The sequence below is a fragment of the Ammospiza caudacuta genome, chromosome 33 (assembly GCF_027887145.1).
Source record: "Ammospiza caudacuta isolate bAmmCau1 chromosome 33, bAmmCau1.pri, whole genome shotgun sequence".
Taxonomy (NCBI): Eukaryota; Metazoa; Chordata; class Aves; order Passeriformes; family Passerellidae; genus Ammospiza; species Ammospiza caudacuta.
Window position 1 is genome coordinate 2,247,697 of NC_080625.1, and position 24,609 is coordinate 2,272,305.

Here is a 24,609-nt window from a genome sequence, read left to right on the forward strand (position 1 = left end):
CAAGCTCCCCAAACCCTGCAGGGATTTGGCCACCAAGGCGGCCGACAGGGTGGCCACCGCCACTGCCCAGGCCAGGGAGCTGCAGGCCAAGACTGCCCATTATTGGACAGCTTAGGAAAACATGGTGGAGCTGGGTCAGGCCCTGGGTGGGGAGGAGGGGGCTGAGGTGGTGGCCGGGCATGAAGCCCAGGTGAGGAGAGAGGCCAGGGTGGCTGCCAGCTGTGCAAGAAGGGCCACCATGGTGAGACAGCGGGTGGATTCGTCCCTGAGGCTGCTGGAGCGCTTGGTGGCCGCATGTGACGAAGCCACCGCGTTCCCCCGGGAGCTGCAGCGCCTGCTCAGGGACACCAAAGGCATCCTGAAGGAGACAAAGAAGCAGTCCCTTAATGTCCCTGAGGACTTGGTGGCCAAGGTGGCTGTGGCTGAGTGGCTGTGGGCCTGGCCAAGGATCACCTGGAGGAGACACTTCAAGATATCATCAACTTCTTGTTCACCGGTGATCCTGCCAGGCCCAGTGCCTGTGGGATGGCCGAGCAGTGCCAAAGGGCCACGAGGACATCCCAAGGCTAGTTCGACCCCTGGTGTGTCCCCAAGTTGTCCCCAAGGTGTCCCCAGTGACCATGGAGCTCCAACAGGTGCGATGGGGGGAGGGGGAGGGAGAGGGACAGAGGGGACACTGGGGGGAGGGGTCAGTGGGGGATGGGGGGACACAGGAGATGGTGAATGTGACAGGGAGTCACAAAGGGGACAGGAGGCAGTGGCAGGAAAGGGGGAGGTGACAGAGAGGGGAGGGGAAAGGGGGGTGAGGGGGCAGTGAGTAATGGAGGGAGGAGACACTAGGGCTGGCAAGGGGTAGCTGAGGGGACAGCAGTGGGGGCAGGGTGGTGGCAGGGCCTACTAGGGGAGGGGCAGAGGGTGGCGGAGGGAACAATAGGCTGAGAAAGGGATGGAGGGAACAAAGGGGACCCCTCGGGGGCAGGGGTCCACCCCAGGAAGCCACAAGTCCCATGAGATCCCTGACACCTCCACTGTCCTCTCCTCAGCTGTCCCCAGCTCTGCTGCAGCCACAGGTCACCGTGGTGGCCACCCTGGGCGAGCTGCTGGACACCCTGCCCAGATGGGACAAGATGCTGCCCGTGTCCCTACCGTGTCAGCGCTGGAACCTGGAGGATTTCACCAGGAGCTCCGGGCCACCCTATAATGCATTGATGACAACTTGTGGTGCCACAATGTCACCTCCAATGATGATGACCCTGTCACCTCCCCGAGCCGGGCCCTGGCCGCCTCCAACAGTACCTGGGAGCACCTGGAACCATGTAAAAATGGCGGGCAGCAAGTGGCAGCAATCAGTGTCTGTGCTTGTGGACAACTGGGCAAGCTGGCCAGGAAAACCCCCAAGCTCTGCAACACCTGCAGGGTGATGGCCACTGTGGCAGCAGACTTGGCAACCACCGCCACCTCCCGGGCCAGGGAGCTGCAGGACGCCCGCCTGGTCAAGGGTCACCTTGCAGGGACAGTTCGAGACATCATCCAGTTGTATTTCGATAGTGGTCCTGCCCGCCCCAGTGCCCACCCCAGCCATGGGGTGGCTGAGCAGTGCCAAAGAGCCATTGAGGACATCCCAAGGCTCGTTCAATCCCCAGAGTGTCTCCAGGGTGTCCCCAGTGTTTCCCCAGTGACCACGGAGCTCCGAGAGGTGCGATGGGTTGGGGGAGTGGTGGGGGGAGAGAGGAGCCAATGGGGGATGGAGGGGACATGGGGGCTGGTGGGAGGGGACAGGGGTCACAAAGGGGATAGGAGGGAGTGGCAGGAAGGAGGGAGGTGACAGGTGGAGGGGAAAGGCGGGGGAAGGTGGCAGTGGGGGATGGGGATGACTGGGGGGGTTGGGGACACATGGTCTAGCAGGCAGTGGCTGAAGGAACAGCAGAGGGTTGCAGGGGCTACGAGTGTGGTGGTAGGGGGTGGCAGAGAAGACGAGAGGGTGACAAATGGACAGCGGGGGAAGCAGAGCCCTCAAGGGATGGGACAAAGGGGACCCCGGGAAAGGACCGGGGACTCTTGAGGAGGCCATAAGTGCCACCAGGTCCCTGACTCCTCTCCTGTCCCCTCTCCAGCTGTCCCCGGCCCTGCTGCAGCCAGAGGTCACTGTAGTGGCCATCCTGGGTGAGCTGCTGGGCACCCTGCCGAGGCAGGACGAGGAGATGAATCTGCTCCTGTTCCCAGGGTGCCTGTACGGGCACCTGGAGGTTTTCACCAGCAACCTCTGGGACACCCTCTACAGCACTGATGACACCTGGAGGCACCGCAATGTCACATCAGATGACGATGACCCTGTCACCTCCCTGCGCCAGGCCCTGGCTGCCTACAAGAGCACCCCAGGGATCCCCCGGAACCGTGTGACAATGGCAGCCAGCGAGTGGCAGTGGTCGGTGTCTGTGCTGATGAATCGCTGGGCTGAGCTGGCCAGAACAGCCACTGAGCTCCACAACACCTGCAGGGATTTGGCCACCAAGGCGGCCGACAGGGCGGCCACAGCCACCGCCCGGGCCAGGGAGCTGCAGGATGAGGCTGCCCGTGATGGGACAGCTCAGGAAAACATGGTGGAGCTGGGTCAGGCCCTGGGTGGGGAGGAGGGGGCTGAGGTGGTGGCCGGGCATGGAGCCCAGGTGAGGAGAGAGGCCAGGGTGGTTGCCAGCGAGGCAACAAGGCCCACCATGGTGAGACAGTGGGTGGAGGCGGCCCTGGGGCTGCTGGAGCGCTTGGTGGCCGCGTGTGACGAAGCCACCGCGTTCCCCCGGGAGCTGCAGCGCCTGCTCAGGGACATCGATGCCACCCTGGAGGGGACAAGGGACAAATGAGGCATCCCCTGATGTCCCTGAGGATTTGGTGGCCAAGGTGGCCGTGGCCGAGCAGCTGTGGGAGGCCAAGACGCACCTGGTCAAGGATCACCTGCTGGGGGCAGTTGATGACATCATCAAGGTCTATTTCACTGGTGGTCCTGCCTGCCCCAGTGCCTGTGGGGTGGCCGAGCGGTGCCAAAGAGCCATCGAGGACATCCCAAGGCTCCTTCGACCCCCAGAGTGTCCCCAGAGCATCCCCAGTGTGTCCCCAGTGAGCGTGGAACTCCAAGAGGTGCGATGGGTTGGGGGAGAGGGGGACAGATGGGACACTGGGGGTGAGGGGCAGTGGAGGATGGGGGGAGATGGGGGATGTGGTGGGAGGGGACAGGGGGTCGCAAAGGGGACAGGAGGCAGTGGCAGGAAGGGGAGAGGTGACAGCGGGGGAGGGGAAATGGTGTGGGGGCAGGAGGGGATGGGGGTGACACAGAGGGATGGGGACATGAGGGCTGGCAGAAGGGACAGCAGAGGCTGGCAGAGGCTACGAGTGTGGTGGCAGGGCCTGGCAGCAGGGACAGCAGGGAGGGTGGCAGGGGGTGGCTGAGGTGATGAGGGGGTGACAAAGGGACAGAGGGGACAGCAGAGCCCTCCAGGGAAGGGACAAATGGGATCCCAGGAGGGCACAGGGGCAACACAAGAGGCCACATGTGCCACCAGGTCCCTGACACTTCCCCTGTCCCCTCCTCAGCTGTCCCCTCCCCAGCTGCTGGCGGCTCTGGTGTCCATGGTGGCCACTCTGGGCGATGTGATGGCCACCGTGACCGGGCCACACCGGGGCGTGCGGCGCTGTGCACCCCCAAAGTTGCTGCACGCGGCCCTGAGGATCTTCATCTGGAGCCTCCATAAGGGCCTGGAACACCCTGGTGTCACCTCCCTGGGCCAGGCCCTGGCCACCCTCGGGGCCACCCCGGGGGCCACCTGGGCCGATGTGAGAGCCGCGGGCAGCGCCTGGCGGGAGTTGGTGTCTGCATGTGAGGAGAGATGGAAACAGCTGGTCGAGGAGATCACCAAGCTCTGTGATGCCTGCGAGGACACAGGCCTCGCCTGGGCCAGGGACCAGAAGGACAAGGCCACCTGCAGGGGAACAGCTGGGGACAACCTGGCAGCCACAGCCCAGCAGCTCATGGTGGCCCTGGACAGGGATAAGGAGGCCTCAATGGGGGCCACACGTGATGCCCAGGTGGCAATGGCCACCAATGAGGCCATGTGAGAGGCCGTGGTGGCCTCCAGGCGGGCAAGGGCAGCCATCAGGAGGAGACATTGGGCAGAGGTGGCCCTGGAGCCGCTGCAGCGCTTGGTGGATGCGTGTGACAGAGCCACTGAGTTTATCAGTTACATGGAGTGCCAACTCAGGGACACTGAGGCTGCCCTGGAGGGGACAAAGGAGGCATCCCCCAATGTCCCTGAGGACTTGGTGGTGAAAGTGGCCAAGTTTGAGCAGCTGTGGGAGGCCAGTGCCCGCCTGTTCAAGCATCACCTTTTGGGGACACTTGGGGACATCCACGACCTCCTCTTGAGTCCCTATAGTGTCCACGGTGGCCCCTGTGGCCCCGGCAGCCATGCAGTGGCTGAGCAGTGCCAAAAAGCCATCAAGGACATCCCAAGGCTGCTGCGGGGACAGTGATGTCACCACTGTGATGTCATTGGTGCAGTGATGTCACTGGAGAGACTTGTGGACAGTCGAGTGCCACCAGCTCCTTGAGTGCCACAGCGCTGTGTGTCACCAAGAGCCCCTCGAGTGCCACCAGTTCCTCAAGTGCCACCAGCTTCTCGTGTCACCAAGAGCACCTCCAGTGCCACCAGCTCCTTAGGTCACCACGAGCCTCCGGAGTGCCACCGGTTCCTCAAGTGCCAACAAGAGACCCCCGAGTGTTACCAGGACTGGCCCAGTCGCTGTGTGGGGGTCCCTGGTGTCACCGGGGTCTCTCTCTGTGTCACACGCTGCCCTTGAGCACCCACTGGGACCCCCCTGAGCACTGGGACCCCCGAATTTCACCATCCTCATGCACCGGGACGCCCCCGTCAGGACCCCCCTCAGGCATCAGGACCCTCGAGTTTCCCTCCCTCTCCTCGTGCACCGGCACCACCGGACCCCCCCGGAGGAACCGGGACCCTCCCCTGGTGCACCGGGACCACCGGAGGCCTCCCCATCAATCAGTGCTGTCATCGTTCATTGGGATTCCCCCTCAGGCACTGGGACCACCAGAAACCCCCCCAAATCACCGAGCACCGAGACCCCCCCTCGTGCACTGGGGCCGCTGGAGACTCCCCCGAATCACTGAGCACCCCCTGTGCACCAGCACCGGGACTGGACCCTCCTCGTGCCCTGATCCCCCCTCACCGAGCACCGGGACAGGGACCGGACCCCCCCTCGTGCACCGACCCCCCCCGAGCACCGGGCCGGGACCCCCCTTTGTGCCCCCCCCCCATCACGGGGGTTCTGCCCCCTCCCCTTTGAGCCCCCAGAGCCGCGGGACCCCCGGGAGCAGCACCGGGACAGGGGGGAGCCGGGAGTGGGACCAGGGGGCTCCGAGTGCTGGGGGGGCACAGGGGGGTCCCCAGCACTGGGGGGGTCTCTTGGGGCTCAGTCCTGTCCCCCCCTTCCCCATTATCAGCCAGGACCCCCTGTGAGAAACACGGATCAGAATTGAAATATTTATAAAAGTTTGTTAAAGGTTAAAATTCTGGTGCTAATTGCCAAAAGCTCACCATTAATTAAGCCATGTTCTTTACGTCCTGTTACATCAAAGAGGTTTTCAGGCATATTCATTAAGGTTTATGCATATTCATAATATAATGTTAATTAAAATATATATTAGTATTATATTGAGAGAGTAATACAATAGAAATATATATTGATAAAAATATTTTACATTAATGTATTTTATACTAACAGAATTTATATTATAGTTATGTATTATTAATATAATAATTAAAATGTATTAATGTATTATTAATATTATAATTAAAATATAATTATTAATATAAAATTAAAATTTAATTATTATAATATAATAATTAAAATAATAAATAAATAAAAATAATATATTTTTTATATAAAATTATGTATATATTTTTCTATATTCGATATAAATTTATTTCATACATTCCTGTGAGTTCAGATGTTCTTTTGTTTGGTTTTAACTCTTGACTTGCCTCCATGCTATCTTGTGCATTAAACCAATTTATTTTATTTCTCCTTGCAGTTAAATCGTGTCGTGTTTTCACTCTCTGGTGACGAGAGAATTCTTCTTTTTTGCTGTTTTGCCACTGGGGTGGAACTGGGGACACTGGGACAGAAATGGCAGCACTGGGACAGGATGGGGACACTGGGATGGTGACATTGGTATGGGGACAATGGGGCGGTGGCACTGGGCTGGCACTGGGAGCACTGGGCTGGTGGCACTGGGACAGGGCTGGGGACACTGGGCTGGCACTGGGTTTATTAATTAATTAATTAATTAACCCCCCAAGCCCCGATTGTTTGGGAAGGCAAATCTCTTTTTGCATCCATCGCTCAGGGGAATCCTTCCCATCGTTCCTTTGATCTCTCGGTGCCGGTTCGATCTCCCCGCAGAGCCAGAGCCGATGTCCAAGGAATGGCGCCCGCTGGAAAGGGGCGGGGCGAGGTGACGTCACAACATCAGGCCCCGCCCCCCGCATGGCCACGGCCCGCTGGTGGCCCCGCTGGTGCCCAGGTGACACCGCGATGTCCCCTCCCTTGCTGGGCCACCTGGCAGGACACGGCCACCGCGGGCAGGGCCAGCAGCAGGTGACCGTCCTCAGCCACCCCAGGGACACTGTGGGGACACGGGGACACCGCACAGGTGGCACCAGGGACACAGCAGTGCCACCCATCCAGTGCCACCTGTTCAATCCCAGTGGCACCAGTTCAATCCCAGTGTCCCTGTGCCACTGCCACCAGCCCTGTCCCCATGTCCCCAGTTCCATCCCAGTGCCACCAGTCCAGTGCCAGAAGTCCAGTGTCCCCAGGGCTGCCCCACTGTCGCACCCCAGTGTCCCCAGTTCAATCCCAGTGCCACCAGCCCAGTTCTATCCCAGTGCTCTCAGTACCAGCCCAGTGCCACCACCCCACTGTCCCCATACCAATGTCACCATCCCAGTCTTCCCAGTCTCCTCTCATTGTCCCCAGCTCCAGCCCAGTGTCCTCAGTCCGGCTCCAGTGCCACCTGCCCAGTTCCATCCCTGTGCTCCCAGTGCCACCACCCCATTGTCCCCATACCAATGTCTCCATCCCATTGCCACCAGTTTCACCCCAGTGTCCCCCTTCCTGTCCCACTATCCCTGTCCATTTTCCTGCCAGGATCTTGATTTGAAATTGGGTTTTGTGGATTGTTTTTGGAGATCCAGTAGGGGTCTGGGCTTTGGGATTGGTTTGGATCCAGGATTTGTGACCTTTTAGGATTGGATTTGGGGTATCCAGCGGCATTTGGGATCTGGGAAGTTTTAGATCCAGGATTTGGGATTTGAGACCATTTGTGGTTATTCCTTGGGATCCAGTAGGATTTGGGATCGCTTGGGAGCCTTGGTGTCCCCAACAACCCCCCAGTGTCCCCAAGGGGTCTCTTTTTCTCCCCTTCCAAGGCTCCGCTTGGAACCCCGCCCCTTTCCCACGCCCCATTCCTTGCTTACCAGGCCCCGCCCAGTTTCATTTCCTTTTAGGCCCCGCCCCTTTCCCCGCCCCATTCCTTCTCTGTCAAGCTACGCCCACTTTTGTTTCCCTCCAGGCCCCGCCCCTTTCCCACACCCCCATTACTTGCCCGCTTTTTCCCGCGCTCCCCTTTTTTCGCATCCCAGGCCACGCCCTCTCCCCTCCCCATTGGCTGCCGCTTATGGAGCTCCGCCCCTTTTCTACTCTCCCATTCCTCGCCTTTCCAATCCACGCCCCCTCCCCGCTCTGCCAGTCTCCATTGGCCGTCCGGCGGGGCCCCGCCTCCCCGTGGGCGTGACTACAAGCCCGATCGGCGTTGATTGACAGGCTCCGCTCAGCGGCGGCCCCACCGGGGCCCAACGCGGACCGGGGGCTCGGGGGGGCCGGGGAGGGGCTGGGGGCGTTTCGGGGGGGTTCAATCAATGGGGGGGTGCCGGGGGGGGGTCCTAGTGAGTGCGGGGGGGGTCCCATGGATGGGGGGGGTCCTGGTGAGTGGGAGGGCAGTGAGGGGTCGGGGGTGGGGGTCGGGTCCCATGGATGGTGGTGTCGGTGTCCTGGCGCACTGCGGGGAGCTCATGGATCGGGGGGTCCCAGCGCTTTGGGGCAATCGGTGAAGGGGGGGAGCAGTGAATGGGGGGGCCCTGGTAAATTGGGGGGGGGTCCTTGATGGTAACGGGGCTGGGGGCAGAGGCAGGGACTCAAGGCACCATTAGGCAAACAATAAATCGGTAACACAGTGCACACATCAACGGATAGATTATATTGTACCAGCAAGCAGCTGCAAGGGATTATCAGTCATCAGTATCAATACCAAGCACCATAGCAAAATACTTCTGATCAATAACAACAATTGCAAAAGCCAATACAGGAATTGCAAAACCTAATTATTGTATTGTCATTTATAACCCGGCTGCACTGCAGCCACGGCGGAAAGCTGCCTCTGCTGCAAGGCACCGAGGGGGCTCATTCACCCCCTGACCTGGTACCATGTTCCTGCATGTCCCTGCGTGTCCTCAAAGTGTCCCTGCGTGTCCTCAAAGTGTCCCTGCGTGTCCTCAAAGTGTCCCTGCGTGTCCCTGAGCATCCCAAGTGACAGTACCCCAGGAATTCCCATCAGGATTTTGGACAATTTCAAAGAAAATTCCCAGAAAATTCCCTCCAGCCTCCGCGTCACCTTTTTGTGCCCTTCCCCCAGTGTCCCCAAGACCACCACGATGTCCCCGAGCGCCCGGACAGCGCTGGGGAAGCCCTGTCCCCTTGTCCCCCATGGCGTCACCTCCCTGTCCCGGGTGACAGCGGCCATCAACGTTCCCAGCGCCAGCGTCACCTCCTCCAGCCTCCCCAGCACATCCACGGTGACCTCGTTGGTGGCCGTGGTGGCCTCGGCGCTGGCCCTGGTGGCCGCCACCTGCCGGGCGCGGTCATGCAGGCGCAGGGCCATCATGGTGGCCAGGTGATGCTGCAATGTCCCCAGATCCCGCCAGGCCACCTTGCAGGACACAGCCACCATGGTCAGGGCCAGCAGCAGGTGACCGTCCTCGGCCACCCCCAGGGACACTGCTGGGACATGGGGACACTGGAACAGGTGGCACCAGGGACACAGCAGTGCCAACAGCCCAGTGCCACCTGTTCAATCCCCGTGTCCCCGTGCCACTGCCACCAGTCCTGTCCCAGTGTCCCCAGTTCCATCCCAGTGCCACCAGCCCAGTGCCACCAATTCCACTCCAGTGCCACCAGTTGTATCCCACTGTCACCACCCCAGTGTCCATAGGTCTGTCCCAGTGACACCACCCCTGTGTCATCATTCCAGTGCCACCAATCCGGTGTCCCCAGCTTCATTCCAGTGTCAGCAACCCAGTGCCACCAGTTCTGTCCCACTGTCAGCAGTATTTTGGGGGGTTTGGGGGATCCCAGGTGGAGTTTGGGGGCTCCCGGGGGACTTTGGGGAAATCCCAGATAAAGTTTGGAGGGTCCTGGGGGGGTTGGGGCGATCCTGGAAGGTTTGGAGGTCCCAGGTGAGGTTTTGGGGGGTCCCAGGTGAGGTTTCCAGAGAATTGGGTAATCCCAGTTGGGAATTCCCAAAGATTTGGGGTTTCCCAGGTGAGAACACGGGCCGGGGGTTCAGGGGAGCCGAGGGGCTCGGGCCTGGGAGCATTTTGGGGGCTTCAATCAATGGGGAGGGCCTGGGGGGTGCCGAGGGGGAGGCGTGGTGAGTGTGTGGGGGGCTCTCATGGATTTGATGCCTCAGGTTTTGGCTTTTCTATTTTTCAGATTCTGTGTGGCTTTACTCTCTGGGTCTGGGCTTCATGTTAAGGAATGCTGAGCTCTGTTCACAGAGCAGGGAGACAAAACAATTCCTGCTCTAGCTGGGAACGCAAGGACACATAATCCAAACTTCAGGCCCAAGAGCATAAACAACGGGCACTGAAGAGAGAAAAACAAGAAGGATGGGACTTCATCATCTAAAGACATAATTGGACAATTAACGCCAATATGCAAATGGAGCAGAACTTATAAAAGTGACAGACCTCGTGACTGGCCGTCCATTTTGTGGCCATTTTGGTCCATCTTGGGCGTAGCCCTGGCTGGGCTCTTGTTCTGCCCAAGGTGTATCCACGGAGGCCTTTTAACAAATGCCTGCTTTATTGTGTAACCGTGCATGGCCTCTGTTCTAGGTCAGCCTTGTGAAGGCCTCAGTTTGTGGCGAGCACGAAGGGAGCCGAAGCACCTGGGCAGGGCTGGAGCAGAGGCAGAGAAAGGTGCAGCTGCTGCCGCCAGCCCGCGGCACTGGCGGGGCCCAGGTGCGGGGCAGAGGGTGCGGGAGGCCGAGAAGCTCGGGAGGAGCGAGAGAGGCGTGAGCGGCTGCAGGGGCGCTGTGTTTATCGGGTGAGCGCGGTGGGAAGGGGCGTTTTGTGCTCGGGAGCGCAGCGGGTGCGGGGCTCGCTGTGCCCCGGGCCGGGGAGGGCGGGCGCTGTGAGCAGCGGGGTTGGATTGCGGGGCTGGGCTTGGCCTGGGGCCGGCAGTGCTGGCGCAGGGATCGTTCCCGCACCGCCGCTCCGGAGCGCCGCGATCGGAATCTCGCTCTTTCTCTCTCTCGTTGGTTTTTTAAATTTCTACTCAGAGCTGTTAAAATTCCGTGTGTATATTCTGGTGCGAGTGCTGTAGTGGTAATATCCCGAGAGGCAGTCCCCTAAGTTTAGCACTGAGTAACCCACGCTGCAGCACTTGGAGGGGGCTGTGCCCCATGGGATGGACTCAGCTTGGAGAAGTTCCTGGAGAAGTCACCGGTGGGAGAGAGCCCAGGGTGCAGCAGGGGAACGACTCCTGTCCCTGAGCAGAGGGAGAAGCCCCGGGGCATGAACTGAGCCCGGCCGCTTCCCTGTCTGCGGCACTGCCGGGGTACGAGGCGCAGCTGGAAGGAGGGAGGCGGGGAAAAGCTGGATTTAAGGGTCTTCACTTATTTTTTATTATCCTGCTCTGAGGTTTTGGAGTTTTCTGTCAGAAATCTCTCCCCTCCCCCACTCATCCACAGGGTTTGGGGCGGTTTCCCATTTCTAGGGGAAATCAAAGCGATGCACTGATGCTCCTAATTAGGGACAGGAGAAGTGAGGCTCCAGGGCTTCTCGCGGAGCCGGAGCCACCGAAGCCGCGGTGCGGAGAAGTTTGTTTGGGTTTCAGCTCAATCCCCCTCGGGCCCGAGCCCGTTCCAGGGCTGCTCCTCAGCTCCAGCTCTGCCCTCACGCAGCCCGGGGGGCCCTGAGAGCGCGGGGCGGGGCTGTGCCGTGTACAGAGCCCGCCCCTGGCTGGGATTGGGCTATGGTGCCGTCAGTCGTGCTTGTGGCGCGCTGATTGGTGGGAGCGGGGCGGAGCCGGGCCCCGGTGGCGGGCTGAGGGCGGCCGTGGCTGGGCAGCGGCGCCATTGTGGGAGCGTGTGTGCGGTGCCGTGAGCGGCGGCAGCGGCCGGAGCGCGGTGAGGCGGCGGCGGAGCTCGGAGGCGGCCGCAGCGCAGGTGGGAGCCGCGCTGGGTTGTGCGGGGCCTCGGGGCCGGCTGCGGGCCTCGGGGGCGGCAGGTGGCTCGGGCGGGTTCGTTGTGCCGTGTCCGGCGCGTGTTGCCGCTGGCATGAGGGCGCTGCGGGAGCGGCTGCCCGCAGTCTCCTTGCGGCCGCTGCCTCGGCAGGAGCCGCTGCCGGAGCAGCGCTGGCTCAGCCCGGTTGCTGTGGCTGGGACAGAGGGGGCTGCCCCGTGCCCGGGGCTGTGCGGGGAAATTCCCGTGGCCGGAGGTTTCTGTGCGCAGAGGAGACAGAGGAGTCCTGTAAAAGTGACTTTATTGCTGAGCAGAGGGAGAGGCCGTGGGGCATTTGCCGTGCGCTCTCTGCCATTGTTGTAGTTCGCAGTCTCCTTTTCATACTCATTTTCCCGGCCTTATCTCCCTCACCCTTTGTGCACTGGCTGAGGTGCTTGGTAGGTTCCGACCTCCCGATCCGGCAACTGCATGTCCTCGTTACTGTGCACCCTCACTTTTGCATAACAGCCGATATTCATGGCTCTGTTATGTTTTTTTTCTTCTCGAAGTTCAGGAATTTAGCGGGTCTTTCCGTGAGCAGCAGTCCATGTTACTAATTAACATTAATTGAAGCTGGTGGTTTCGCCTCTTACTTCCTTATCTACGAGTCCCTGGCCCCTCGCTCTGCTACTGAATGAGCTGCACTATCAAGGTGTGGAGCATGGTAAAAAGGTGAGAGTTGCTGTAGCACATCAGCGGAGAAACAGCATTCGTTTAACCCATGGTCTGCCAGGGAGCCGCAAAACCCTGTCCCATTCCCATCCTTTCCACGTTTGAACCAATACATGAGCTGCTTTTTTTGTTTCCGTTGTTGTTTTTCTTTTTTTTTCACCACTTCTCCTTTGTCATCTATTTGCCAACAGCAGTTTGAGTAAATTAATTTTCCACAAACTCCTCCTTTTTCTGCTAACAGATGATCTGATCCCATCCCATGGTTTAGTGTTGTGTTCCTCATTTCAGTGGCTTGGTCAACAGGAATGTCAGGAGCTGGAGCTGTCTGGTTGGTTATTCCGAGGACAGCTTGTAATCTAATGATGCCATTGAAATGAAAAATTGGTTCTGTGGCTCCTGATACGAGTTGGTTCGGGTTCCCAGGGGCTGGTCCATGGTGTTGTAGGATTTGTTCTGCTGGCCGTTCATCTTTACCCCATTTTTGGCCGCTCTCTCCAGCCAGGGCTGCATCATTTGACTGCTTTTGTCTAATTAAATCATCAAATAGTTGTAATCACAACTGATTTCCCTGAATTTATGGTAGCAAAAAATCCCCAGTGCTCTAATATACCCTATATAACACAGACTGTGCCAGCACATGTTGGAGTGGGCAGAGGGATGATTCCCCCCATTTATTTATAGTGAAGTTTTCACAATATTCTCCATTTGCTATTTCCCTTTGCAGCTTCACCCGTTTCTGTTGCAGGGTCAGATATCCTCCCCCTGGGCTCTGCCTTGAGCTGTGCAAATTCCATCAGTGCCAGCAGGCAGAGCTTGGGGTGAGGGCAGAGGGAATCAGCCCAATTCCTTCCCCAGGCTAGAGACCCAGGTACCTTGTCCACACTTTGCCCAGCAGTGTTCATTTGCATTTCTAAAGCTCCTCTGGAGGCTGCCTGGAATGAAGCTTCTCTTCCAGGGCAGCCCTCTGGTGAGTCACATGTGGCCCCCTGCCCCGGATCTGCTTTTTTTAAAAAAAAGTATTAACTATTTACAAGTTACAAGTATTATGAGTGAAAAGTACTACGGTTAAAGCTCTTCAGTTTTGCAAAATGTGATATAAAGGCGAACATGGAAAACCCTCCGCCAAAAATTGATTCTCACACTTCTAACCCAAACCTATCTGACAATATAAAGTGGGAATATTAAGAACAATCTTTCTCATGTTATAATTTTGTCTCTTAAACTGGCAGGGAAAACAAAAACTCTCTAAGAATCTCTTTAGTGTTAGAGAGTCAAGGCATTCCTTGGTTCTGGCCAGGATGTGCAACAGAAATAATTTCTTTCACAAGTAGCCCGGCTGTGCAGAGAAAATCATTCCATGCCATGTGAGTTTTACTCGATTTTTCCTAAACTTTATGTAGAACCTATCTAAATCCACTGCTTTAATGTTCATTGCTTCCAAGTTGTGTAAGGTTTTAGTATTTGGTTTCCTGTTGGACCCGGATTTCTTCGACTGTGATGTGTGAATTTGGTCTCCACACTCCTGGATTTCCTTCTCAGCCTTTTCCAGCCCAGGTGTCTCCAGCTCTGCCGGGGGCAGTGTCTGGGGTAGCTGTTGGTTGCTGTTTGCTGCTGGGCAATGTTGATGTTTTGTTCCTGGTCGTTATCTCTGGGGGTGTCATTGGGCTGTTCCCAGTTTGTTGGAATGTGTAACTCATCTCCATTGAGTGCTGTAACACCCTGTAAATAAAAGCTTTAAAATTCCTTTCCCAAAGCAAAGACAAACCAAGCCTGGGTAGAGAAATAAGGTTTAAAAGAACCACACTCGGTACATTTTGCAGCAGTGCAGTGGCAGGCAGCCCAGAGTGTGGGTGTCAGTGAGCCCCAGAGTGGAATTGTGCCGTGGTGTTCCCCAGCAGCTGTGGCAGTGCAGGCCCAGCCAGCGCTGAAGCTGCAGCAGTGGCAGCAAGGCTTGGCCCCAGTGGCTGGAGGTGGCAGAGGAGGGTGGCCAGGATTGCAGAGGATTCCAGCCGAGGATCTGTGGGCAGGCGCAGGGGCTTAGCCCGCTGTGGAGCCCTGGCTGCTGCTGCGTTGCCTTCAGGGCAGGCTCAGGGGCGGCCTCCCATCCTCCTGCTGCGGGCGGGAAGTGCAAATCTCCGGGGCTCCAGAGCCCTTGAGGCCAGGCTGAGGGGTCCCCCCGTGTTGAGCAGTGCTGACAGCTGTTTCTGGCCTCAGGGACACTTGGCATGGGCCCCTTGGCCACCAGTGGTGCTGCTTTGCACTCCTTGGGCAGGAGCCGATGTCCTGGCTGGGTGTTGGCAGCAGCAAAGTGCCAGGGCAGGCTGTGTGCCAGCCCAGCTTCCTGTGGGAGAATGTGCCTTGATATCTGCTCCAGTGGTTGCTGAAGCAGTGAGAATTGCTTTTGCCCCCCTGTTAGGTGCCATGGTGTCAGCAGAAGATATTGAAGCCTTCCTGCTCAGGGCATTTCAGTTCCAGGCTCTCACAAGCACCCATAGCTGCACGGGTTGAGCTGAGCATGGGGCGGTGACCTGCGCTGTGTCTGATTCCCCTTCCTTAATAACAGCCTGTCTTGTAGCTCTTCTCCCTTCTGTTGCCCTTGCAGAGCCATCCACAAACACATTTTCTCCCTCAGGCCAGGGAATGTCCCATCATCAATCTGTCCCAGCCTGGGTCTGGAGCTCTGTCCCTTGAGTGCAGTCCTGGGTTCCTTGCCAGCCCCTCTCCAGGCTGTTCAAACAGGAGGCTGGGTTAAACCCTTGCCCTGTCCTCAGTTCTAAATCCTCTTGCACCATTGAACAAGTTTCATAGTGTAATAACCGAGCCCTGCTCATCCATTTAGAGGCTCTTTTGGTTGTCAAAGCTTTACCTTGATGCCAGAATTGAATCTAGGAGATCCTCCTGTTGTCATCAGTTTTCAGGCCTCAGCTCCCATGAAAGCTGTGGCTGCACAATTTGCAGACAATGAGGCCACTCTCTGGCCACTGGGTTGAACATTTTAGCACAAGAATTCCTTTGGCAAGATCCTGTTTAACATCCACGTATAATTCAAATTGTTTTTCCCTGTCTGGAAGGCCCAGGCCAGCCACCTCAGTTAATCTTCATTTTAACCTTTGAAAATTCTGTTTCCTCTTCCTGTCCATCCATCTAGTTTGTTGACTGGCAGGATAGGAGTGTTGTAGGGAGACATCCCTTGCTCCAAAAGCTCTTCCTTTAACAGGGACTCAATACCAGGCTGTGAGCCCTTCCTTCCCTCTCTTGGAACAGGGAATTGCTTGTCCTGGTTGCTTCAAAGTAATTTGTAGAGGCTCCATATCTAATTTTCCCTCTTTCCCTGGGGCTCCCCCACTTCGGGGTTCACTTCAGCATGGGCCTTGTCAGACTTTTGGCACAAAGGTAGAACAGAAATGGCCTCTGTATCCACTTTTACTGTATTAAAATCCAGCACTCAAATTCCTTCCTAGTTAATTGCAATCACAGGAGGAAGAAAAAGAAATTCATTTCTTTCACATCTATCCCTCCCAGCTTCTAATACTGGTTGAACAAATCATAGCTGCTCATCTTTCCCACTCATTCCCCGAAAAATTAAAACATTCCTTTACTATTTTCCCTCTTTGTGTAAGATTCAGAGTGGATTGAGAGGCCCCTGTGTCCATCAGAAAATGCCTCCTCTCAATGCAGACTCACCCTGAATGTTCTCAAAGGCTGCAGTGTGGAGGGTCCCTGGTGTGATGGGAGCTGTGACAGCCCTGCCAATCCATGTCCATCAAGGGGTGGACTTGCTGGTCCTGAGGGTGCTGCTGTCTGTGCTTGCAGTGTCCTTGTGCCCTGCAGCTGGAGCCCTGGTTCCTTGCCAGGGGCTGTTTGGGTGGGCTCTCCCCTGCCGAGGAGGGCAATGCCTCTGCCAGGTGCTCGTGGCCGAGCCGTGCCCTGGGTGCTGGGGCCCCTTGGGCCCTGGGGTTGATCCCTCGGGGGCTGTAGGAACTGTGCCCTGGCCTTTGCCTTCAGCTTGGCCTTTTGCTGCTCCCTTCTTTCATTCACCTGCTGTGCCTTTGTGCCCAAGTGCTGCAGGGCCTTCTTGTGCCCCTCCTGCAGCCCCCTCAGTGCCTGTGGGTGCTTGTCTTGCTTTACAAGAGAGGTGTCTGCTTGGGAAGGCAGAAAAAGCCTCTCTTGGAATGGCGAATGCAAACCCCGTCCCTCCTGATTTTTAGAATGGTGAAATCAAGGGGCTCTCAGGCAAAGATATGGGAATAGGAATACCAGTTCTTTACTAGTGTGTATAATAAAGCAAACAAACACCAACAGCTGCGGCACTGACAGCAAACAGAGCCCGGACCCAGTCCCGGCCTTTGGGCTGCGGCGCTTTGCCCTTGCGTGCAGTTCCGGGCACGGCCGGCAGGGGCGCTGGTGGCTCCCGCGGGGCGGGGCAGCGCATCCCTCCCATGGGAACCTCTCTGAACGGAAATAGAGCAATCCCTTCATCTAAATCTTTCACTTTTTTACCTTCTCTAGCCTTTCTCCTCTGTTTAGAGAAAGAATTTGGAGAAGGCTGCCTTTTAACTGAGCTCCTATTGTTTCGATAAGGTGCTTCCTGTAGAGAGAGAGAGTTTCCCTGAACAGCCGGAGCTGTGGTTACCAAGGGGACGTAACTCAGAGCAGGATGGGGTCAGGGGAGGATATCCCGCCGAGGCTCGGTGGGATTGTGGGCAGGGTCTGCTGCCGGAATCGCCAGAGGGGGATCTTCCCGTGCAGCTCAAGCCTGGAGCGTGGGTAGCCCCCACATGGCTGATGGCGGCTGATCCGGCAGCTGCCGGCAGAGCAAAGGCAGGTGGGAGAGCCCGGCAGCAGCGGCGGTGCCCAGCGCAGGTGGCACGGGCAGGGCAGCCGGGGATGGGATGGCTGGGACCCTCCTGGGTGCGGTGGGCGCGGTGACCTCGGAGCAGGCGGCAGGACAGAGCAACCCCCATCTTCCCCAGCATGGCCGGCAGAGCGGCCGCGGGCCAGGCAGTGGGAGCAGGGCACACAAATTGAGCGACAGCGCCGGGGCAGGTGGAGCTGCCCTGGGCAGTGAGGCCGCACCTGGGATGGAAACCGGGGCAGGCGGAGCTGAGGCGGGCAGCGGGCCGGGACCGGGGCCTGGGCCGCAAACGGAGGGGGCAAGACCTGCAGAGGATCCCACTCTCTTTCTGATTTTTCCTCTTGTTCTCTTCCCTTTCATTTCCCCATTTTCTGTTCTTGTTTTTTTCTCGGAGGTTTCTCATACTTTAAAGACTTTTATTCTCCTAAAATCTCCTGTCTTACATATGGCATATTCTCTTTCTTCTAGATTAAATGGGGTTTTTTTACAAATAAACACTGAACCTAACAAATCCAAACTTCTGCTTGGATACTTTGAAATTGCCAACCAGCTAACTCAGGACCTCTTAATGTTGTTTTTCTCATCACCTTTTTATTTATCCTTTGCAAATTAAGCATCTTTCAGTTCCTTGCTTGGCTACTCCGAGAATCCCAGTGCGCGTATAGTTCCTTAAAAAATGATCTCACAGCGCTTGAGTACCCCAGCGGGTTTTCTGATGCAAGTCTTCTAATATTTTCCTAGAAGCACATTTTATTTAGAAATTGTCTTCTATCAAGAAGTTTCCATTTCCCTGATTTCTCTTCTTCACTTCCTGTGTTGTGTAATTATTTTTTCTCAGCTTCCCTAATCTTTGGAATTTCCAGTTTTTCCTCGTTTGGAGTTAATGTTAACATCACTCTTTCAGCTCCATTTTCCACTGCATCCTTAGCTTCGTGATCCGCCAAATTATTTCCTCTTCTTTCAGGGGTCTTTCCCTTCTGGGGTTCCATAACATGTACTATAGCTATCTCTTTTAGGTGATTGTAATGCCTCTAAAACCTCTAAAATCATTTCCTCATGTACTAGTCCCTTTCTTCTTGAATTAAGTAATCTTTTTCCTTTTCAAATTTTTTCAAGGTATGTACTACTCTAAAGGCATACCTTGAATCAGAATATACCGTTCCTTTATTTTATGTTAAATATTCTAATGCTCTTTTTAAAGTATATAATTCACAAGTTTGAGCTTACTAGTTTAAGGGTAATTTCCCTTTTTCCATTGTTTGCATGTTTTTCCCATCGACTACTACATACTCTCCATTTTCTTTTTTTGCAAGGAGTTGTATCGGTTAGGTAACATAACTCCCAAAGGAGTATTTTTTCTTTTTTTTTTCCCTGTATCAAACTTACTGGTTTTCTGTCTCATTTTTCAAGCTCTTATCTATTCATCTTCTGCCTCTGCTTTTCCCTTTCACTAACAACCTAAATACCACTTTTCTTTCAACTACACACACAAAAATAAAAAACTTTTTTCTCACACTACTTTCAGTACAATACACCTCCCTCCAAGGAGATATAGTGAAGCTTAAAATACAAAATCTACATTACCTATACTTTCATTTGCCTACATTCACTCACTTTTATTTCCCATTCTCTCCCACACATTCTTTCCCACCCTCAGGACACAGAGTGGATCCCTGTTGACAGAGAATCGCGGGTCCCTGTGGCCTCCCTCACCTTGGGGTGGCCTCTGGGTCTCAGTATCTCCGGGCCTCCTGGGAGGGCCCTGACTCTGCTGCCTCCAGTGCCGTTCACCTGTGAGGCTGATTTGTGTGTCACTCACACTCTTCAGCCACAGCCCCCTCACACGCCCTGGGGACAATGGCCCGTTTGCAGGTCACCTGTACCTTATGCCACAGCCCCCACACGCCCAGGAGAACAATGGCTCATTTGTGGGTCACACACTCCTCTTTGCACAGCCCCCCTTCCCACCCGCCAGGGAAGCTGCGGCTGATTTTGTGTGTGACTCACTCTCACACACAACAAGACAACAATAAGGTACCTTCTGTTATAAATGATCAAATCGAGAGCCAAACTTATAAGAAAATATAGTACACAAATTTATTAATTTGTCTGGAAGACGGAAGTTCGGTCATCTACACTACCAAAGCCAAGGGTCAGCGTCGAGCCCGGGTTCGGTGCTGGGTGAACACGGATCTGAGCTCCGAATGTCAGTCTCCCCCTGTTCACAAATGCTGCCTGACACAGCGAGTTCTTTTACAGTTTATTCTGCTCGAGGCAGAGATGACTGAATGTTCTTTGTGTCTCTTCCCATGCATAACCGTGTCTTTACCTGTGCAGAGGTGGACAAAGACTCAGTCCAGGTGTCTGATGTTGTCAGTACACTCCGGGGAAGTCAGCATTCACGTGCATCAGGGTGGGGCTGTGGATCATTGTGGTAGCTGTAATCTTTGAGGCGTTCATCACTCTTGGGTGGACCTGGTGACCAGGGGAAGTCAGCGATTATCGCCCTGGAAGCTTCTATTCTTTCATTAAAAACCCCGATGTTTATCTCAACCAAGTCCAGGAACTAGATGTATATGAATAATACACTGCTCCCTGCCAGGATGGTCAAAAGACATAGTTTGGATTTTACAACATTTTATACATTAATCGCATGAATTATCTCTACCATATAATACATTTTAAAATCACCTATTACAAGTTTAGGTGTTTCTTGCCAGTCCCTGTGCTCTTGGATATCCCTCAACCCAGCTGTGTTGTCCAACCCCAGATGCTCTTGAGCATATCCTCAATCCGGCAGAATTTTGCTCAACTGTGGATGCTCTTGGAATGTTAATTCCTCAACCCAGCAGGTTTTAATTCTGGATTATCTTGGGCTCTCTTTTCCCTCAAACCAACAGCATTTTTAGGAGCCCCTTTTGTCCCATTTCCCAGTGGTTTGGGCTTGGAAACTCCTCTGCTCCCTTCCTCCGAGGGGTCCAGCCCCTTTCTGAGACCCAGTCCCAGTTACCCCGGGGAATCTCTCACTCCTCTTATCACTCGCTGTGTCTCTTTACTGGCTGCTTCCCTTGAGGAAAGTTGGAAAGGCAGCACCGGAGACTCCAGCATTCACTTGGCAGGTCTGGGACAACCAGCCCTCGTCTCATTCACAGCCCAAAGCAAAGAATGAGGGGAGAAGGGAGCCCAGGAGCCCAAACAGCCCCGGCATCCCGAAATGGGGAGAGTGAAGCAGGGGGAGCTTTTGGCATTGCTGGGACTGCCAGCAGCCTGGGCAGGGCGGGCACCGAGGAGAAGGGGGACCCCCAATCCAAGCGTGACCCCCAGCAGCTGGGACAGGGGGAAACCCCCGAACACCAGAGAGGAGGGACCAGGGACGGGGAACTCCTGGGAGGCTTTTTCAGGGCTGAAACTTGGTGTTTGGGAGGTTTTTCTGGAGCCCAGATCGCCAGTGACTTGTAGAGATGGACTTGGGCAGAGTAACCTTCAAACTCAATGTGTTTTGGGGAAGATGAAAGAGGAAAGCCTTATAAATATGATTGTCTGGCAAAAGATTTTGTGAACATAAAATGTAAAGGGAAGATTGAAATGAAAGCAAGCTTTGAGATACCTCAGTTAGTGAACAACTGGAAAACAATGGTGTGGCCCAACTGAAGGTAATCCCCTTTTGATGAAACAATTCCCTCTTCTTGCAGACAGATCCAAAGGTCAGAGCAGACCCCACTAGCTCAATAGAAGGCGTCCCAAGAGGAGTTGTTAGGGTGTCGACAGAAGGAGACCAGGACATCAAGTTGATCATCACAGGCCTAATTTTATTGATCAGTATGGCGGGTTAAATACAGTTCATAATGAGCTTCATACATATTGCAAAAGTTGAGCTCAGGATTGGTCAGTTACATGTCAGCACCTACGCCTACTTCTGCATTCCTACGGTTCTACTTTTGATACTTTCTACATATTCTCAGGATATATTCAGGAATAATCTCTACTCCCTATCCTCATGTTGCAGCAAGGTCACTGCTTACCTCTCCTTTCAGCTTGCTGACTGCTGACTTTCCTCCTTCAGCTTAACCAGTGGCATTATGTCAGTATGGCCTTTCTCAGCTAACCAATTATTAATAATACTCTCCACATTAGGGTTTAAAATGTAACACAGTTTGGTGATGTCATGATTTTTATAGGCTGTTTTTAAAGGCTATAGGATTTGTGTCTTGTACTAGATTGGTTAGTGAGAAATAGAATATTCAACACAGAAGAAGATTTATTGTCTTGTAACGGGACCCTTACTCTCTTACGCTCTTCCCCTCTTACTCTCTTACCCTCTCATCCTCTCTACCCCTCTCTTCTCTCGGGCCTGCTCCGAGCTGTGCCTGGCAGCTCCCAGCAGGGCCCTGCACCCAGGCCCTTTGCAATAAACCGCAACTTCCACGCCCTGGCTGCAGAACTCTCTCGTCTCCGTCTGTCCCGACCGTCCTACCCCCCGACAGTCCTGCAAACGCTCTCATGCCTTGTTTTCCCCAAACCAGGATTTCCCATTGCCAACCCCAGGGAGGCTGCGAGGAAGAGGAAGATGCCCCGGGACACTGAGGCAGGTGAGGAGGAAGTCAGTGCCCCTTTCCCCTCTGTTCTGCTCCATCTCCCAGCCCAGAATGGCCCTGGCTGCAGCTCAGGCCTGGGGGGATCTCCTTGCCCTTGCCTGTGGCACGGAGGCAAATCCCATCCTGTCCTTGTCCTTCCTCCCCCAGAGCAGGAGCTGAGCATGGAGAGCAGGGAGGACAAATGCCCACGGCAGAACCTGGTGGAAGAGGCCGTTTTGAGCGGCTCCACGGCGCAGGAAGCCAACGGGGAGGAAAAGCCCCGGAGATGCCGCACGAGGAGGGGCTGCAAACGCAGCTGGCGGGGATCTGAGGGGGAAAGAGCCAGCCTGGGCCGGGAAGGCGGCCGGAGACGGAGCCAGAGCTCGGAGCTGGTGCTCCATGAGCAGCTCCATGGTGGGGAGAAGCCCCACACGTGCGTGGAGTGTGGGAAGAGCTTCAGGTGGAACTCCGAACTGATAAGGCACCAGAGGACTCACACTGGTGAACGGCCCTACGAGTGTGGGCAGTGTGGGAAGAGCTTCAGGTGGAACTCCAACCTGATCAGCCACCAGAGGATCCACACTGGAGAGATGTCCTATGAGTGTTCCAAGTGTGGGAAGTGTTTCAGCCGGGGCTCTCACCTGAACCAGCACCAGAGCACCCATACTGGAGAGAAGCCCTATGAATGTGGACAGTGTGGGAAGAGCTTCAGCCTGAGCTCCAGCCTGATCAGGCACCAGAGGGCCCACACTGGAGAAAGGCCGTACAAGTGCTCCGAGTGTGGCATGTGCTTCAGCCTGAGCTCCACCCTGGTCACGCACCAGAGGACCCACACTGGGGAGAGGCCCTACGAGTGTTCCAAGTGTGGGAAGAGGTTTAAAACCAGCTCCCATCTCCTCCAGCACTATCGCATTCACAGAGAGGAGAGGCCCTTCCAATGCCCCGACTGCGGGAAGGGATTCAGGTACAACTCCCACCTCATCACCCACTGGCGCATCCACACTGGGGAGAGGCCCTACAAGTGTGATAAATGCAGGAAGAAGTTTCCGACCAGCTCCAATCTCCTCCGGCACTATCGGATTCACACAGAGGAGAGGCCCTTCCGCTGTCCCGACTGTGGGAAGGGATTCAAGCAGAATTCCAACCTCGTCACCCACCGGCGCATCCACACAGGGGAAAGGCCCTACGAGTGTCCCCAGTGTGGGAAGAGCTTCTCCAGCAGCTCTAACTTGACCCAACACCAACAGAGGCACCACTAAGGGAAGCCCTGCGAGTGCCCTGAGTGTGGGCAGAGCTTCATGTGCTGCTCCAGCTCCATCCCCCACTGGAGAAGGCACTTTGGGCACAGCCCTGGTCACTCACATTCCCGGTGATCCATGTTGGGAACACACCTGGCTGCTTCTACTTGTAATTTCACCTTAAGTTTTTTCTATTCTCCATCTCTTTGCACTGCAAAAGCCAAGAGGAATCAATCTGTCACCTCCAAACCACTCAAATCCCAGTTAAAACTGCTCAATCTTACCCCAAAAAGAACTCAAACCCACCTCAAAAAACTCAATCCCATGCCAAACTCACTCAATTCTGCAGCCATCAGGCTGACATGAGGTTGGGAAGTGATTTAGAGTTGTGGGATCTCAATTAGAGTGGTGGCATGGAGATTGTGTGGGGCTGGGTGTGTGGGATGTATCTGACAGCAAATAAAACTCTGAGACTTAGTGATTTCTCTCCCGTTCATGTTCAGTCTGTTGCAGTTCTGTTTGCAGAGTGCCGCCTTCTCAGCTCATTGTCTTGGTGTCCCATTTTCTCTCCTGCCTCTCTTTGCCTGCTCTGTTTCTCTCTCAGTGTCTCCCTGGACCCACGGACCACCAGAGACCCTCCCCTGATTTAATTGACCCAGGCACCACCAGAGACCCTCCCTATATTTAATTGCCCCAATGACCACCCAATACCCTCCCCTGATTTAATTGACCCCTGCTACCAAAGACCCTTCCCTGATTTAACTGAGCTTTCCATGCGTTAATTGACCCCTACCCTGAATTGACCCCTCCCCTGATTTAATTTAGCCTTTTCCTGTTTTGATTCCCCTTCCCCTGATTTAATTGAACCCTGCCCTGATTTAGATGTCCCCACAGACCCTCCTGTGATTATTTATTATTTTATTTCCCAATTATTATTTTAATTCCCAGTCCCAGGAGCTGAAGTCCTGAAGGCTGGCAGGGAAATGTGTCTGTAGGATTTTGCTCCATTTCCCTTCAAGGGCGGGAACATCTTTTCCTGGCTGGGAGCTGGAATTGCAGACTTTTGGAATGTGTGCCGGGCAATACGGACTGGGATCAAATAGGGGTTGGGATAAAATATGGACTGGGATCAACTATTGATTGGAATCCTACAGTGTGGGATAAACTGGACTGAGCTTATATAGACTGAGATCAAATACGGGCTGGGATCAAATATTAATTGGGATAAAAATGGACTGGGATCAAATATGGACTAAAATCAACTATGGACTGGGATAAACTGGACTGGGATCCAATCAGGACTGGGATCAACTTTGGACCGGTAAACTCTTTGGACTGGGATCAAATATGGACTGGGATCAAATATGGATTGGGATCAAATGGACTGGGTTCCTAGAGACTGGGATAAACTGGACTGAGATTATATAGATGTCGTGGTTTGAGAGGAAGTTAGTTTTCTGGGATATGAAGTGGTCAGGCCAATAGGTGCTCACATTTGAATACTGGCACCTGGTTTGGCCACCGGGGACATTGGATATGCCTCTGAGAACACAGGGGTTAAAAAGCAGAGCACTCCCGGGGGAAGTTCTCTTGGGTTCCAGCGAGGGAAGCAGGTCGGGCCTCCCCTGCCCAGCTCCT

At 55.1% G+C, this 24,609-nt stretch overlaps 1 protein-coding gene and 1 pseudogene across 1 annotated transcript; one reads left to right on the top strand and one right to left on the bottom strand.

Annotated features, from left to right (window-relative positions):
* LOC131570213 (uncharacterized) overlaps positions 1-24,609 on the bottom strand; it is a 1,483,036-nt pseudogene that overhangs the window by 132,621 nt on the left and 1,325,806 nt on the right.
* Positions 21,916-23,384, top strand: LOC131570163 (zinc finger protein 239-like). Its single transcript, XM_058822508.1, has 2 exons — positions 21,916-22,661; positions 22,830-23,384. Exons 1-2 carry the CDS (start codon positions 21,916-21,918, stop codon positions 22,990-22,992), a joined length of 909 nt encoding a protein of 302 aa, XP_058678491.1. The 3' UTR covers positions 22,993-23,384.